The 19,168-nt window shown below is 35.9% G+C and overlaps 1 protein-coding gene across 1 annotated transcript; it reads left to right on the plus strand.

Moving 5' to 3' along the window:
- Positions 1–3: 3 nt before the first annotated feature.
- On the plus strand, positions 4–6,304 carry NDUFAF5 (NADH dehydrogenase (ubiquinone) complex I, assembly factor 5; the record flags this gene model as incomplete). The annotated part of the gene is made up of 10 exons (XM_010081343.1): positions 4–23; positions 282–345; positions 1,001–1,048; positions 1,142–1,245; positions 1,799–1,838; positions 3,587–3,784; positions 4,309–4,369; positions 5,574–5,657; positions 6,004–6,086; positions 6,218–6,304. Coding segments are annotated over 10 exons (789 nt in total), but the record flags the coding sequence as incomplete, so codon positions are not given.
- Between the last annotated feature and the right edge of the window lie 12,864 nt (positions 6,305–19,168).

Consider the following 19,168-nt stretch of genomic DNA (forward strand, 5'->3'; position numbering starts at 1 on the left):
GACAGGGTGTTCGACATCACCAGGTAAGGCTCGCCCTGAGGGGGAGAGGGCCCTGCTCGGTGTCCCGCCCTCTCCCCCGCAGCTGCAGGGGCACGGCCCGGGGCCGTGATCCTCGGGAAGAAACGCTGGCTTGTGGGAGTCTTTCTCTGTGCTTTCTCGCAGGAGGATGGTTGGTGCGTTTAGTTCGAAAAGACGTTTAGAAATGGGCAGACAAAGCTTAATAAAGCTCCAAGTAACTTTAAGTCTTGATTATGTTTTATGTTGTTAAATTTACCCTTTAGAACGTTTCCTCTTGCTTTGGATGTTGGCTCTGGAAGAGGTTACATAGCTCAACATTTGAACAAGGTACTGGCTCTTCATACTTCACAGTGTTTAAAATAAGTATGTGCTTGTTTCTCTGTTTTCAAATAAAGCTCTGTTATAACTTACAGCAATCTTCTGCATCTTGATGAGGTAAATATTTCCCCTCTATATCTGTATCTGTAGTCTAAAGATGTGGGTTGTGCAGGCTGTTACTCTGTTGTCACTGAAGACTTAGATAATAGTGCAAGGGGAACTATCTGTTGTACGACAGTTAACCTTAGACTTGAGTAGGGAGGTCCATGTTTTTTGATAAATCTTTTTGGGCACGCTTGGTTGTTAAAAGGAAGTGTCATTATGGGAACTTCTGAATGGTGACCAGTTTACCCTTCATGAACCGGGCTGTAAGTCAAAGTACTTCATTGGCTGCTAATCCATAGTTTATGTCTGACTGAACTTACACATAAAAATGCAGAATGTGTTTTCTGATAATACTTTTACCTCAGCTGTTCTCCCTGGGAGCAATTGCTAAGTAGTATGTTAAGAGAAAAAATGCTTTCTGCTTTACGTAAAGTTTTATCACATGGTAAGGAGGTTGCTTCCAACCTATTTTAAATATGTGTAAGTTTTCAAAAAAATGGCCAGTGTCAGCTTGTAAAACAACTTAAATATTTGACAGTCTTTTAACATTTTATTTCAGGAAACGGTTGAAAAACTTATTCAAGTTGATATTGCAGAGAATGCTTTAGTAAGTAGCTTTCTGAATGTGCTTCAATTCCATAACACAGGAAAGCAAAAGAAGTGAGTTTTTATGTTGTTTTTCTTCTAACCCAACCCATAGAAAAACGCTGTAGAATCGGAAATACCTACAATCAGTGTTATAGCTGATGAGGAATTCCTTCCTTTCAAAGAAGATACATTTGATCTTGTTGTTAGCAGTTTAAGGTATGCATTAATCATTTATTTACATTTTAATTTTTGGTCAAAGATCTTAAATAGTGTTATTTGAGAGTAACTTTAAGGAGAAAAAAGAGGTAAATAGTCTATTAAACAGTAATAAGTCATGCTGTATGAAACATATTTGGTTATTTAGTATGGGTATACATTAGGCAAAACTGCTGTTCTGATGGTTCTTATTTTATTGTTTGTTTGTTTTCCTTCAAGACAGATGTAGCTTCTCTCTTTCCTGTATTTTGACTAACTAGTTTCCAGGACTTGCATCTTCTCAGCTTAAAAAAAAAACAAAACCAAAAAACAAACAAACAAAACTTACCCAAAAAACCCAAACTATATGTGTAAACTTTAGGTTTTATTCAGTATCCCTTCTAGGCAGGCATTTCAGAACTTTTGCAGCTTGAGAAACTAGTTTGCTTTGGCTTCTGGAACAAGCCAGCATTGTTTAGATACAGTAATGTGCATTAGATAATGTAACATTTATTTGCATTCCCTAAATTTTATTTAATATGCAATTATAAAATGTACACCTCTGTTATTTCAGCTTACATTGGGTGAATGACCTTCCTAGAGCTTTTAGAGAGGTAAGAAACTGTTTCTAAATACTAAAAATCAACACTTGCTAATACTTGTGTTCAGAGCACTCTGTATTTCCAGGTCCTCTTTAAATGAGAGGCACAGAAGTAGCTCACTTTGCATGCAAATAATTTTTGTGGTATTTTTGGTAGTTTGAAGAGCATCTGTTGACGTTTTGACTAATTTACTGTCTCAAATCAATTTGGAGTAAAGAACTGTGAAACAATGTTTGTGTAATATTTTATAGTCTTAACAGCTGAGATCATGCTAACTAATGTAAACTGTGGCAATGATATTGATTTATTTGTGTGTTAGCTCTTACTACTTGCAGTACAAGACTTTTCTAGATCTGGCTTCTCCAGAACTGGATTATGGAACTTGTATTATTTTTATGTTTCAGCTATTTATTTTTAAATACAATTTTAATCAGATAAAGGCTTTTTGATTTTTAAATCAAGCAAATACTTCTTAAGGACAAAAAACTGAAGTTGTTACTGAAAAAAAAATCTGATTCTGGAGTATTTCAGCTCCTTCCTGCAGGCAAAACCTTTTTTTTCAAATCAGCTAACTTGGGAGCAAGAGCAAGGAATATTTTAACCAGTTTTCTGTTTTTTTTAATGTATTTCAAGCTGGTCAGTCATTACAGTGCTATTCTGTCACCTCTTGATATGAATAGGAGTGCCCTGCTGTTTTGGAAATAATAAAAATAGGAATGGAATGCCTTCAGTACTTAAAAAGGCTTGGAAATAAATATATCACATAAATATGTCAGATATTTTTACCTCCACAGTAGAAATAACGGACTCATTATAATGTCCCACAAAGGAGGGGGGAACTAGGGTTCTTAGCCAACTTTCGTTGTGAATGCTCATTTCCTACTGTGGGACCACTGGCTTTGACAACTGGAAACTGCATTCAGCTCCTTATATTTCTTACCTGTCAATTAAAAGCTTCTTTATTAGCATAGAAAAGGTAGCTTGATTAATATTTAACTAAAAACCAGTTTAAAATATTTTTTTCAGATCAGTAAGGTAAACTGTTTGGAGCTTTTGCTGTCTTGTTAGCCTGACTATGTAATATGGCTCTTCTGGATATATAAACCAGGGATCATTGCCAATTCTTAAGGAAAAAAGAAAGCATGAATTTGTTGGCCTCCTCAGTGGGAAGGGGGCTAGGACTTACTAGACAAGAAAGCAGCTTGTCAGCCTTGACACCAACTTGTTTGAGTTGTAATGTTGTTATTCTGGTTAGTTAAAAATAAGTAAGGGTAGACATAATAAGAATTACTTTGTTGTGCATTGAGAAGTGCAAAGATCACTACTAGAACTTAAGGCCTCTGTTTCTCTTAAATCAAGCCATTAAGTATTTCTGCTGCCTTCATCTGAGAAAGTAAAAGTAAGCAGAAGCTATCTTAATCTACCTTATTTTCAGAAGTAAATTAATTGAGGATATTGTTTTAGGAGCATCCTGTTGAAAATAGCTTTACCCTAGATTTCTGCAGTGCATTTTGCATTTCCTGACTCTAATTCGCTCTTTCTTAAGACCAAATAGTCTCTTTTCAGACAGATTATTTTTCTTGCAATGTTACCAAAAGCTTTGGTGCAGCTTGCTTTGTGGAATACAGTCAATATTAAAAATCTGTTACAACTATTAAAATGATTGCTTTTAAGTTAATTTTAAAGAAAAAAAAGTCTTAAGAACTTCTTAGTTACATGGGCTTAATAACAAAAAAAAATTTTTTTTTTCTGTGTTGTAGATTCACCGAGTTCTTAAGCCGGACGGAGTATTCATTGGTGCAATGTTTGGGGGAGACACTCTGTATGAGCTTCGCTGCTCTTTGCAGCTAGCAGAATTGGAGAGGGAAGGGGGATTTTCTCCTCATGTATCACCATTCACTGCTGTCTCTGATTTGGGACATCTGCTGTCAAGAGCTGGCTTTAACACCCTGACTGTGGTAATTATAAATAAGAGAACAATCAGACAGAACGATACAGAACATCAGAGCTGCTGGTATATAAAAAAATACTGTTTATGAATGTATTAGTAAGGTACTGTTTCCTTCTGCATGTTGGGCACCTTGCTGAATAAGTTTCTGAAATAGCCTGGACTGCCTCTGTTCTTGGCTTCATTGTGATTAATGAAACCAACTGGAGTGTATCTTTGGCTAGTGGCCCAGTAGAATTTGGATGATCTTCTTGGAGAAATGTCAGAGAATGTTATACCTGCTTGAAAAAGCTAGACGTTCTTGCTGTTTCTTCTAAAATCAAGAAGAAAATAATGGCATTTCAATTAAAATTTCATCACATTTGAGCTACTAAACAGAACTTTGTAAAAATATTAAGACAGTATGTTCTTCTGAGGAATACACAGTTTGAACAGAAGTGGCAGATGAATAATCTGTTAACAGCTCTGAAGGCTTGCATAATGCTCTTGTTTTAGCTTGATATGCTCTAAAACTAAGCTTCTAATTTCTTTTAGGATACCGATGAAATTCAAGTCAACTACCCAGGGTTGTTTGAGGTTATGGAAGACTTGCAAGGCAAGTGTGTACTTTGTGAAACACAAATGTTTTCTGTATCAGTGATGTGGACACAGAAGAGTTTCACTTCGTGTTTCTTAGCTCCAAATCATAGAATGGTTTGGCTTGGAAGGGACCTTGAAAGGTCATCTAGTCCAAACCCCTGCAATGAGCAGGGACATCTTCAAGTAGATCAGGTTGCTGAGAGCCCAGTCCAACCTGATCTTGAATGGTTCCAGGGATGGGGCATGTACCACCTCTCTGGTCAACCTGTTCCAGTGTTTCACCACCATCATAAAAAAATTTATTTGTTAAAAATATGTAAATAAATAATAAAGCTTATTGTAACAGTAGAAGCATTACTTTTTTCTGATCTCTGGTGAGTCAGGAGGTTATGCCTGTCAGCAGATTTGTGTTGGGAAGTGCAAGTCAAAGATTTGCTACTTTGTGGTCTGCTGTGAGTCTTCTGTTTCTTTTGTATTCCCGTTCTTTGTGAGCCTGTTCAGTGTAAGCTAATGGAAAGCCCTGAAAGGGAGACAGAAGAGTATATCCCACATACTAACTTTTCCTGCGGGCCTCCCTAATTATTAGGACATTCAGGGAACTGCTTTGGAATGAGAATAAAGAGACCCTTAAATTGGAGTCTGCTGAGGAATGCAAAAAACAGTTGAGATGCTTAACAATGGAGTTGTTATTCTGATTGCATTTGTCATAGATTGTAAAGTAGTCATTCATATGCAGTCAGCTGTTACCTGCAGAGCAATTCAGGGCATCTTGTTGTTGTTTAGGGTAATTCCTTAATGAAAATAAAACTTTCATTCTCTGTAGAAACATTCAGATGCAATAAGTTATTAAAGAGATGAGAATTGTGGTTATTTTATTATTTCTTATTAAAAATCTCTAGGGATGGTAATTTTGATGGTTATCTGTTAAAAATACATATATATGAGTGGTGTGTCTGAGTAAACACTGTACTCGTGCTTAAAGAAATTATACTAGAAAACCTAAGTATTTGAAAACTCAGTCTGAAGAAGTATAATTTAAATCATTCCTAGCAATACAAACTGTAAATTGCAAAACATTGACATTAAAAGGCTTGGATTCTTTATAGGCAAGAAACTTACCTCATTACTCTGGTTTAATAATAATCTGTCCTTAGTGCATGACACTTAACTCATGGCATATGCTATATCTTCTTTTTCTTAAAGCTAAAACATATTTTTAGGTATGGGGGAGAGTAATTGCTCTTGGAATAGAAAACCTCTGCTACACAGGGGGACAATGTTGGCAGCTGCTGCAATATACAGAGGTAAGTATTTGAGAGGCAATGAGTTAATCTGAAATGACTTTACAAACATATTTTCTATGTCTTTTTCTTTGACCTCCATGTGGAGAAAAAAAAACCAAAACAACCCACAACATTTTGGAATAGAAAGAAATACCATTATCATACAGGTATTTTTAACCTTAATTATAATGACAAGATTTGAACTATGTTGATGCACCAGTATGAGATATTTTTATTGTACCAAATCTTTCACCAAGAGTCATTATGCTGAATATGTCATACTTAGTTTTAAAGTTCTGAGAACTAGGTATTTCTTAGAACTGATGTTCTGTGTACCTTTTGTTTCTTTCCTTTCCTGTCCTAACAGAAATATATGGAAATAGCGATGGCTCAGTACCTGCCACATTTCAGATCTACTACATGATTGGCTGGAAATTCCATGAATCACAGGTAATGTGAAGCTGAACTGTTGTTTGTTTGAAGGTGCTTTTTAAATTAGTGATACTTTCAAAACATTCTACAAGATATTTTAATATAAAATTAGCCCTATAAATTTTTTTCTTCTTTTTTTTTTGGCTTAGGCAAGGCCAGCCCAGAGAGGTTCTGCAACAGTTTCCTTTGGAGACCTGGCAAAAATAGATGGACTTATTTCAAGAGGAAAAAAATAGTTCTTCATCAGAAATAATAGTTGTCTTGGAGCTTCCATAAAACTTCTTATTGCAGATAGTCTTCACTTGTGCTATTATTGTGATGACATTCTGAAATGATAATAATCTGTATGCAGCAGGGTTTTTTTTTCTGCCTATGCTACAAGATACAGATATCCTGTGTAAAATGCTGTTAATTTTTTTTTTCTGCCTAAGCTACAACATACAGATATCCTGTGTAAAATGCTGTTAATTTTTTTGTTTCTAAGAAATATTTGAGAAGTGTTCTAAGGGAATACATGCTCTCCCAATTTTTTTATTAAATTACTATTCTCAAATGTAATGCCTCTTCCATCATTTCAGTATCACAGTCTGCTCCAGGTATGATTTGCAAGTCTTGAATTTTTCAGTTATTCCTAAAGGATGATGAATCATACATAATAAAGAATAGTACTTGGTGGAAAGTGGATTTATAAGACATCCTATAAGAGAAAATATAAGCAAATACACAGATCTAAATTATTATGGGTTTTGTGGGTTGGAAATTATGGTTAAAATGTTACTGTCAGTTATTGTTTGAAATTTGAATATTTGACTTGTGTATAAGCAAGTGGTTAATTAAGTTCTGTATCATAAAAATATCTCTAGTTGCTGCCCTTCACCTACAGCTCTCAAATTCAGTTACTTTTCCTTCCACCCCCAAAGGTAGAAGTGTTTCTGAACGTGAATAGCAGAGCTCAGCCATAAAGAACATTGGATGCTTCGTTGTAGCTCTAATGGAATATATGTATCATTATTTGACTTAATTTACTGAAAGGAGTAGCAAGCGGAAGAGTCACCTAGCACTCAGATGGATGTGTATGTTTCCAATTAGCAAATTGACTTAGAATTAGCATTCTCTGGAGTTGATACTTTTTTGGAGTTCCATGGTATTTTTTTACCTGTTCTTTTATGTCCCATCACTTTTAATTTTTCAAATGCTACTTTATCTAAATATTAGGTAAAAAATACATTTTACACATTACTTTCTACTTTTCTACTATCAGAGGCTGAAAAGCATGAAGTATACTTTTTTCTCCTTAGCTGTGACACAGAGCTATGACTTTTCCTGTATATAACTCCATTACCAGAAATTGATAGTAGTTACAAATACAGCCCATCAACCTGAGGTGTTTAGAAAAAATAACCTACCCAGAAAGTTCACTTGATAGTACTGATGGAGAATGGTGGAAAAGAAAAGCATGAAAGATATATTAGCAGGTATACCATTCAATCAATTTTGTCATTGTATCTATGTGTTGTATCAGTACTGGTGAAACTAAAGCTTTTCTGGGGTTGTTGTAAGAAGATTATCCAGCAGGTGGAGTTAGACAATGGTGTGGCACAAACTAGGTAAGGTAGGCAGAAGCCTTCATATTCTGTCAAGGATTATTGAATTATGATTCAAAGACTAATAGAGATACTAAATTTACCTCTTACTGCTAAACAATATTCAATTTTCAAGGTAACAGAAATGCTGTTTAAAAAGAAGCTATTCGTGCAGTATTCAGCTGACTAGAAGATCAGTTTAAGGTCCTAATTTGGAGGTTTATTTTATATGCAGGCTTTGACTTTGAATAAGAAATGGACAAAGAAGGTACAAAAGATCATTATAAGAAGGGAAGGAATCTTCTGTCCTGCTTTTCCTTACAAGCCTAATCCATAATTATTCAAGCGGAATGAGTGCATCTTCCATTTTCCTTAGAAAAGAACAGCAACCCTCTTGGAAAAAGAGAAAGAGGCTGTAAAGTCTGATAACTTTTATAGCCCTTAATTGTAAGACTAAATCAAAAAGAAGAGCTTGTCTCTCTGAAACCCTCCATGTTTTTTTCATAGTACATCAATGGACTTAATACAAGATGCCACATCTCTCTACAGGTCCTCTCTGTCTTGATTAAAATTCACTTAGTTCAAGGGAAAGCTCTCCAGGTTCCCAAACGTGTGTTTCTCTTAAGTTGTGTGTCAAATCACTCCTAACTTCGATTTTTGCTTTAGCAAGTTAATTTCTAGTCACTTGAGCTGGTGGTTGTGACTCAGATATGTTAAGGGAATGAGGAGGTGGAATGTGCCGGGTAAATGTTAATTGGAGAAGTGCTCCTACTGTGCTTGCTTGAAGCACTCTAAGTTATGGAGAACAGGAAGGATTTCCAATTCTTTAATTCCATATTCCACAGGTGGAATACGTAAAGTAGGTAAGAATGTGGTTTGGTGATGGGGGAACGTATCTTCTGAACAAGGGAAATAGAAGAGTAGTTTTCTTCCTAGCATTTGGGGTGTGGTAGAGGGGGGGGAAGTTCAGATATTCAGTTAACTTGGAAAAGGGCTGGGGAGTAGTGGAGGTGGTGAGTAGCAAATATGGCATTAGAGCAGTGTTGGCTGGAGGCTGGAATTAGGGGGCATGCAACTGACAGGTAAGGTGTTCATTTTCCTGGCTGACTGCATTTGAATAACTGCCTTTTATGTATGTTTTTAGTGTTGATTTTTTTTTAATGTAGTATTTCTTGGAATTCTAGGTTACCCCGATTTCCACTAGTCACCTTCTTTGTATGGCACTTGAATGAACAGCTTTGAAAACAGTTTACTATGAACAGATGTTTTTGTCACAAAGCTCTTACATTTTAATTCTCTTTTTCAGATGTAAGTCTTTATGTCTTTCTGAAATTGTAAGGAAGAAGAATGTGGTTGCCAGTTGCTAGTCTAGAAATTACTTTAAATTCTTAAGTGCACATTAGAAATCAGCTTTCAGAGTAAGTAACTTGTAAAAGGTAGTTGCTAAGGTGACATAATGTTTCTTGTAAGCTTAGTTAATTTTAAAAATCTTTATGGATAATACATACTGGTTTTCTTCTGATTATAGAAGAATGGAAAAAAGAATTACGTGACATAATTATTTAGATCAATCAAAGTTAGGAGCCCATAAATAAAAAAAAGGTTTAGAAGAAGCACATTTACCCTTAATGAATGTTAGTATTTTTGAATCTCAAAAAGATTTTGAGAGTCTGAGTCACATGAATGAGCCTGCTTGTTCAGTGTCTTTGAATACAAGATCTGTCGATGTATAGTTTTATGCAAGTCTACTTAGGATATAGGGATGACAATGAGGCCCCTATATTTTGTAACCCACACATTAGATTTTGCAGTTCCAGTGCTTTCAAAAGACACTGAATTTGTGAAGTTAAAACACAGGAAAGGATTCTTGATGACCTCTCATTTATGAAAATGTCATCAGCAGAAGTTCAGAAGCAAACAATACAAAATTAAATTTAACTTTTATTTTGCTTAAGTAAAATGAATTACACTTTTTTCAATGTTTTGTAGAAGCAAGCTAAAACTAAACTTTGTCAGTTGCAGGGGAGAGAAACATAGCGACTTTGGTGTTAAATGGGAGTTTCCTGTTGCAAAGATCTGATCTAGTGGATTAAATTAATTAGAGCATCTTGTTTAAGAAGCCACACTAAGAAAGCTAGCATATGTTAAATCTTTTAAGTTTCCGTTTGTCTAACCCCAGAACTTAATATCCAGCTTTCAAAGATGTGATCTATTTTTGGCCCAGGTTTTGGAGCCATTATTTTGGGGGAGTACAGTTATTGTAGTAGTTTGTTATCAGTCTGAGTACTGGAGCACATATGACCTGTATAGGTAGGTGGTTGATTCCCTGAGTATCTTGGGTGCCCTCAGGTGAAGGAAAAGGAAGAAGAAAAACCTGAGACAGTTAAGTTTTAGCTGAAGGCTGCATGTCAGTGTGAAGTAAAAAACACTGAAGAGAGCATGTGTGTTTGTTGTAGGGGAAAACAACTCGTGGCTGAAATCCAGTTAGAATTAAAGTGTTTTGTTGATTTATTAATAGCTTGTAATTGACTGTCAGTCCATGCACTACACATGCAGGATGAATAGCAGCTATGTAACACATAAATGGATGTACTAGACCCTTACAAAACCTTAGTAAACAGCCTTCTACAGCAATTCTCCACAAATCTGCAGTTACATGCTCACTTCTATCCTTTTAACAGAAGGTTTGGGTTATAAAAGTCCACACTTTATGGAGTCCACGTATGTGGATTTCCCCCACAATTTGGAGCTGGTTCTTGAGGTACAAAGTACATTCATAAAGTAAGAGAGAAAGTCCTCAGAAAATGCGTTTCTGTTTGGAACCACCGTAAGCTGGAGCAGTGATGATGATTACTGGGGAATCTTACTTGGCTTCAAAGTGTTCATGATAGGCCAGAATGAATCACGATATAGCAGTTTTCTAATGATAATGTGTAAAAGAAGGAGGTTTCATTTTTACTGCACTAATGAATCCCAATTCATGCACTTGTTTTTCTGCATTCTGTAGGGACTCCTTACACTTTGTACAAATAGAAGTGCAGCTTTAATTTGGGATCTGCACATTATGTGTGACTTCTGATCATCAACCTGTTCTTTGAGTATTGCACCCACAGTTTGTGTGAGTACACTAAGAAAATAAAGAATGAAACTGCCCTTGTGAATAAATGTATTTGCCATGAAAACTGCTGTATGTCTGATCATGGGTGACAAAACTACAGGGACAGAAATGTGTTGGATACATTTCTGCTGCATATAATGCCATCTACTGAGCGGAATGAGCAACTTTAAAAGGGTGACTTTTACTTTCTGCATACATAAGATTAGAACTTCAAACCATTTAAACTAAAACTGTTTACTTCTAAGGTGACATGCCTTAATATTAAGAAATTACTTATTCTGTGGAAATACTATCCAAAATGAAAAATTTGCTAAGGGAATCTAAAGGGTAACAGGTCTAACATATAGTAACTTCAAATTTTTGTTGAAACTGGAATTGCTGTACTCTTATTTTCTCCCTGAACTGAGCCACTGATGGATGTATGTAACACCCATTTTTTTTAGCTCCTCCATCATCTCATCTCTACAAAGGGTATACTACTTTAGCATCTAGATGGCAGGTGTATCCATTCTTACCAAAAGCTACTCTAGGGATGTTGTTAGGTCTCCCACTTCTTCACAAAAAGAAAAATAGAATACGTAGTAGAGAAGATCTATTAGTTTAGTCAACTTCTAGAATTATTCACTACTTTGATCAGAATTTACTGACCTTGGATACAGGACTTCTGATGTTATTTCCTAATATCAGAGTTGCTTTCACTTTTATAATTAAAAATGTAAGTCCCATGAAGAACCACTTTAGAATTGGGGTTTATATTCCCAGTCAATGTCTTTCCTGACTCGAGAGCAGAATCCCCAATCTTACAGGAGTAAAATTGCTGTTCTGAGGCAATGACTATAGCAAGATTTAGTTGGTAAACTAATGCTGAATTTCATAGGTAGCCAGGTTCAAAATATAAAACCATGTCATAGCTTAGTATCCATGTAATGTGCATTTGCATAGCATCCCATCCATGCCTGATTGTTTGCTGGTGAATATCTTTACTTAAAGTTATTTCTGGAATTCCAAAAAAAAAAAGCAGAGATGTAGGTACTGCCAAGAAGTTTTGTTAGTCAGATCTCAAACAAAGCATTCCTTAGATTATTTTGCCTTTAGGAGTCAATTTAGAAGGCATTCTCAGGAGGAGCTGTGGTGCTGTCACAGTGCTGTTCAGTCAACAGATTTAGAGCACTTTTCTGATGCAAGGATGACTGATCTTAGATTATCACCTTTCACAAAACAAACTAAAACTTCTGTTGTTTATTTATATATGAGCTTTCCAAATGGTATTTTACGATTATTTTTTTCTCTTCTGTCTCAGTGAATCTATATTGTATGGAAAGTAGAACTCGGTGCACTGAACAGAGTGGGTGTTTGCATCTGTATTCAGGACATTTTACAGCCGGCGGCTGGTACTGCTTTGTAGCTGTGAGTTAATTATCCCTTATTCAGAAGATAGACTTTAATTTATAGTTTCCCTAACTGTGGTTAGCTATTTTGAAGACAGAATTAAAAGATAATAGTATGATTATTTATTGGCCTCTGAGATATGTTTGGAGGAGACTTAGTTGTTGGATTCAGGTTTATGAACCCAAAGATTTCATAAGTGCAGGGAAATGTTTCTCCACAGCTCCCTACAGAAATTAATATATCTTCACAAATATAAAATTACTCTGTCTCTGCATTCCTTGCTGGTATTTTCTACTGGACAGCTTGGCTTTGTTACACTGGCTTTCCTAGGTCTCTGAACAGTCACATAGAGACTGTTCATAATTTTAGAAATCTTGAGCATGGAAATCAGAGTCCCTTAGCTGTAAAAGGATCTAAGAGTTAGATGTTACAGTACTGACTGTTGCAGCATACAAATGCTTCTGTACACCTGGTTTTCCAGATTCTGCTTTTGAGTATTGCTGAATAACTCTGTTTAACTGTACTGTAAATATTGTTTTCTAGCAGTTAACCATCTTGAAAACATATCAACATGAGTTACTAAGTGTAACACTTGAGAAAAATTTACAAATTGATCTTGGCATAAGACAAATGCATTTTAACACTGCAGTTTATATGCCTGCTCCCTGCATATTTATTTTCAACCTCCAGCTGATTAGCTGCTTTGTCTTGTGTGCAGAAATGGCCTGTTTAATGCAGCGGGGAGTAGAGTAAATGCCAATGTTTGTTAATGAATGCTTAGAACAGTCACAGTCAGACATTTTAAATTATTCTAACTAAGCAGTAATTCTAATTCATTTCAAAAGATAGAATTATAACAACCCAATTACCTAGTTTCCTCACAGACTGTAATGAGTACAGTTAGCATAAAATTTGTCTATAAATTTAATGGGCAATTTCTTGTTGTGTGGACTCTGAAAACACTAGCAAAAATGCAGCAAGTCATGGTAGAGTCTGTATAGTAACTTGCTTCCATTGGATGCTTCCTTGACAAAATGCATTTCTGTAAAATATCTATCAAATCTGTTCAGTACTGGGAGTTTTTCAAACAGGAATGGTAGTAAAGTTGAAAGTTCCTTCAAGAAAAAAAGTTGTGGTTTTTTTTTTTTATCTGGGTTAGTAGTAGGATTTTTCCCCTTTTTAACATGCTATTATGACTGTAGATTCAAACTTGTAATATGTGTCAGCATGTGGCTAGTGTCAGGCCAGTTCTGTTAGTGCAGCCTCATAAGAATAGTTGGAACAGATCTTCTAAATGCAGAATGCACACATAGATGAAAAAGATAAAAAATACATGTTAATACTCTACTGAAAGGGGAAGGAGGTGCTGGAGTGCCACAGCTGACACAGATTCTCAAACCATGATTCAGGCAGCTGCTGCTCCACACAGGTGCAGCAGTTGTGCAGTTCATTGGAAGTAACCAGGTGTGAGGCACTTCAAAATTTCTATCTGATAGAATCCAAATGACAGTTTCCCTCTCTTCTACAGCTGATTTGTTTGTGATGGGGAAATTCTCTTTGAGTAACCAGGTGTGGGGCACTTCAGAATTTCTAGCTGATAGAATCCAAATGACAGTTTCCCTCTCTTCTACAGCTGATTTGTTTGTGATGGGGAAATTCTCTTTGTGACCATATTTTCATACAGTAAAGAAAACTGAGAAGACATGGCTACATTACAGTGACCTGCTGAGACTAAAGTGAAAATTACGGGCCATGAGAACATGTACTTAGTAAAACATTGTTTCTTCTACTTTTTTGCCTGTTCCCTAGAGAGTGAATAAATAAACAAAAAAAAGCCCTGAGGCTTGAAGAATAGAACCAAGTTTTTCAAAATATGTTTCCATGACAGACTTTTGATTTTACCTTTCCTATGCAAGCAGGCATTACTGAAAAGAGGGATGAATGTAAGAGACTTCTCCCTGTCATGAACTTCTCAATCATGAAAATGCTTTAATTACTTCAACAGTGCATCCATTTTAAAAGTGCTTTTATTACATCATTCTGTTAAATACAATGAATAAAACTATAACTGCACCTATGAAAAGTGTCAGTAAGTTATTTCTTGTGCATTAGAACACCAATTTAGTGGCACCAGCTTTCCTTAGGATTTATGCTCTACTACACTTTTTCCTACTTGGTAGTTTTGTATGGCACACTTGCCTGCCTTACTGTTTTGCCTTATAATGCTAACTGAGCAAATGGAATAATGTGGCTAATCCTGGGCTTCTTTTCATGCGCTGGTGGGCCGCTATGTGTACTCTGTGGCTAGCAGCCTGCCACAGCGTGTTCAATTTCTTTGATTGAAGGTCCATTAAAAGATGTGTCTTTACATTTCTGGAATTTAACTCAGGGCAATGTAAATTATTGTATTAAAATATGTTATTTGTGTACTTTATAGAAAGAAATACAATTTTTCAGTTTCCTTAAGTATGTAATGTTGGATGTTCACATTGGTCTTGGATTAACAATAATGTTCCAGATTAGACCCAAAGAATTTTAATCCTGTGGGACTGCTAACTTTATTCAAGAAATAGTGTTTAAAAACAGTTATTAAATTTTTTTTTAAAAATTCATGGTTCTTGAACTCAGTGTGAACCCCTCAGCAAGGGGACAAAAAGATGGAGCAGTCCATTGCTGGCCTCCATCAAACTGAGCTGTACTCTTCTAAAATAGAAATTCTTATGCAGGAGGTGTGTACTCAGGTCTTTTGTTCAGAGAGGATCACGGAAAAGGTAGGTCAGAGTTTTTAGAGAGTGTATGCATATCTTATCTAGTAAATCAGTGCATCTCTCTTCACTAGTAGCTAAAGAGTAAAGATCTTAATAAATTGGAAATTAAAATGTGTGTTCCTCCTGTAAAATGCTTTGAGACTGACAAAATAGAAGTAAATTAAGCACAAAGCAAAGCTCTGTTTCCCAAGAAGTTTCAGATGTAAAAAATGGACACAGGGGTAAATTTGGAAGCTGGCTGCAAAGCCATGTAGGTAAAGCAACATTGTCCATAAGAATATTTCCGATGTAAAAAATGGACACAGGGGTAAGTTTGGAAGCTGGCTGCAAAGCCATGTAAGTAAAGCAACATTGTCCATAAGAATATTTGTGTTGCTGTCCAATACTTGGTTTTTCTCTTCTGTGATTTATGTTTTTGTTAGCACAGGTTTTGACCATCTTTTGGAAGTAGAACACCTGTGCTCTGTAATGGATGCAAATATCTGTTGAAATACACATCATAGGTCTGTGCTGTGTCAGTACCGACTTCCACTTGCTTTCTCTTACATAACAGATAAATTACAACTAGAGAGGGGAAAGTTACTAAATCCTATACACAACTTCAAGGGAAAATGAGAATGTGATGTTAAGGAGATACTGCTTGGGAAAGATGCTTCAGTGTTGCAATGATGGGAACATGAAAATAATGTATGTTCATATAACTTTCCTAGGTCTGAGTTTTTCTGTAGATTCTGTTCTTGGTGGTTTTTTAGTAATCGTATTTTAGCAGTGTTCTTATGGAACAGGTTTTGTAAGCGTGCTTCTTTAAAGAAAAATAAAAATTTAAACTCCAATACAGTGCCATTAACTGATAATATTTTTACTAAATGGTAAGAGAAGAAAATAATTAAACAGTAATGAGGACATTAAAATCAGTATTCTATGGGCAACATACGGTTTCTATTCTAGAAAACCTGCATCTTTCGTTTTCTGTAATGTATTTTTCAGAAATATAGAATGTAATTGCTCTTTTTTGTGTGTCTTTATTTGCAGTTATTGTCACTTGCATTAAGTTGTTTTGCAGCTTGTCCAGCTCTGTGGAATAGAGCTAAGTGTATGTTGCTGACTGTTTAACTTTTTTCTCAGAAGGCAAAAAGGCATAATTGTTTATAAAACAAAGCATGAAGATCCCTCTTCTCGTAAACTTTATTCAACTGTGCAGTATAAATTTGACCACATGAGAATGAAGTTTGTGATGGAAGAGAAATGTAACTTGAAAAGGTATCGCTGTAGCAGAGCATCTGTGATAACCATGAAGACTTGCCTCTATTACTCAGAACTAGAGTAGGAAAGAAGAGAGAAGGAAACTGAGGAAAGAAGGATGGCTCACAACTTGTGTATTGAAGTTCACATTCAAAACTAATGACAAACACTTAAAGGTATTACCAACTCAAAGCTAAGAAATTTTAATGTTTAACCTTCTTTAATAATTTAGATTTTCATATGTATTTTCACCTTTTCATGCCCTGCCTTCCCCTTTATATACTGTAGACAACTCTCTGATAGTTTTTAATTTTCAAGCTGTGTTGCTTGAAACAATGAAAAACTTGCTTATATATCACAGTAGTGTGTTTCTTTCTATTTACCAAATGAAAGAGTGCACATCATTTTTGGATTGAATGATAAGTTAGGTTGCCATAAATGCTTTAGTTTAAGACCTTGATATTCATTCCCTCTCCACAGGCATTTATGTCAGGAAAACTCAATTGAGTACTCATGGAAAGTAAATTCAAGAAGCGCTCCAGTATGACTAAAGCAAATTCACTGAGAAATGTAAGTCTGTAGAGGTTTTTTGGTACTTTCGGCAGTAGCCAGAACTAACAACAAACCAGAAATACCCTTATTGGTAAAACAACAATGATCTATGGTGTTTTTTTAATTCAAAAATGAATGGATTATGAAAAGAAAAAAAGTAAAAACTGAAGATGTGTGGTTACAGAACTGGAATGTGATTAGACATGGAAATAAGCCTTGTAGCTGGCCTGAGCTCAGGCGTTTTTTATTACTTTTGCACAAATTAGTTGCATAGTTGCATGTAAAATCTGTCAGTAAGTCACGAGTCTTGACTGGAGCAGGTCTGGAACTTTGACCTCCAGATTACAGAGTTATAGCAATCTATGTTTTCCTTTGCTGCATGAATTTGTTACTGGTTTTTAAAGCTGGTGATTATTACCATATGCTACTCTGAAAGGGAACAAAGGGTATAGCTGCAGACAGTGAAACTGGCATTTATGGCCAGTATATAAATAATGTAATTGCTCTAAGTAGTCCTAGATAGTTACAGGGCTGGAAGTTCCAGTTTAAGGCAGCAGGCTCCTGATGAGTGTGTGTCTGCAAAGGAAGAGCAGAAGGCACAAATAATTGAACAATGAATCTTACTCATAGTTTCTGTTTGCCCCTTGTTGCTCAGGCCCTGAAGTGCAAAGCTTGCAAAGTGTCTTGAAAGTTTCTGCTTTTTTTTTTTTTTTAATGGAATGAAAGTAGCTGTCCAGAGCAGCATATTTGTTGCAGTTATGTATTCAGTTTGAAAGTAGAGGGGCTTCTCAGGGCAAAGCCTTTGTTTTGGGCTGTGACTCAAGATAGCATTTTTGCTTCCTCTTCTTGTTACCAAAAATTTAAAATTATTATTAAGCTAGTAATGTTTGCAGCTATGCCAGGGAAACTGTATTGCTTTCATGGGATTGCACATGTGTAACTACTTGGGGGCGAAAAAAATCAAAGTGGATGGAATCCCACTCCATTTGTCATAGTTACATTAGCTCCACAAGGCTAACTGCAGTGAGGAGTCAGAAAATTCCCTTTCATCACTGAATGGTAGGCAGAGCCAGAGGACTATAAATTTATCTAGACCACAACTCTGAATTCAAATTTTCTGCGTTTACAGCTCTGTTTTAAAGTAATTTCTCTGGCCTTGCAAATATGTCTTGAAAGTGGGCAAATATAAAAGTTTGAGGGAAAAGATGGTTGAGACACACTGAAGATATATCAGTTTTCCTCATGTTCCCCAGATCAGTGCAACTATGCTAGATTTTACTTAGCTGATGGTACAGGGTTTATTCTGAAACCATCCAATCCCTTTTTGGCTTAATTTATTTAATGCTGACTGTACAGCAATTACCTCATTTATTAAGGAAATGCTAAGTGAGAATTAAAGGGAGAGGATAGTCCATGGAGCACCGGAGAACCAAAGAGCCAAAAGACTTTGACACAACTGACTTACCTTATGACATGTATTTCAGTGTGCATGTGTCTGTTGTAGCCACTTCATCTTCCCTTTTTAATTTTCCCTTGCATAGGACATTGTGCCTCACCCAGCCTTTAAAATAATAATAATGAATCATCTGTAAAAATTGTCAATTACTGCTTTTGTCCTTGTTAATTTTATGTATGTTCAGCTTCACCATGCTCCCATGTTACTCATGGAAGGACCTATACCGTGTTCATTGATACGTACCAAACTGAACATGGACTGGGTGCTGTTGTGACTAGCTGTAATATAATTTGTTCTGCAAATGTAGGAGTGATAATTGCTGATTTAAATTTAGAAAGTATTTCTGAGGAAAAAAGCTTTAAACTATTTTTTCTGCAGAACTTGCCAAAGTTTTCTTCCTTTTATCTGGTGTTAAAATGAAGATACATGAAGAATTACACTTTCTGTAATAGGGATCCTGTGATTTATAATCAATAGGAGAGACATGAAGAAAGAAAAAGAAGTCTTAACCTGAAATCTATAGACTTGATTCCAAACAGAAGAATAGTAGTGGATAAAGGTGTCAAAGTACTGACAGAGAAAACACTATGAAAAGGGCTCAGAAACAGGGCATTTGGCGTGGAGAACTCAGGCAGCACCATAGGCTAAACTAAAGACTGAGATGTCAGTTTAGGTAAGAGTTAGAGTTCTGAAGCTCAAAATTAAAAGCCTGAATGTGATGTGAAAGATAAAGGAATGACAAAACCAGGAGCCAAGGGCAGGGGGTGGTTAGCACCTGTATTCCCAATATACCAAAGAATGCAGGGTGAGGAGGAAAAGGGGTAATGTCAAAAGTATCTCCTATGGTTTCAGGATCAGAGAGAGAGGAAAACAGATTTGGAGAACAACGTGAAAGGAAAGCAGATAGGATTCAGCAGCAGCTTAGCTAAAGGAGAAATAGGTTTGAGTTTCTGATGGTGGAAGAAAAGAAAAAGTTTGACAGAAGGGAAAGA

Source organism: Pterocles gutturalis, unplaced genomic scaffold (genome assembly GCF_000699245.1).
Source record: "Pterocles gutturalis isolate BGI_N339 unplaced genomic scaffold, ASM69924v1 scaffold20299, whole genome shotgun sequence".
Lineage (NCBI taxonomy): Eukaryota > Metazoa > Chordata > Aves > Pterocliformes > Pteroclidae > Pterocles > Pterocles gutturalis.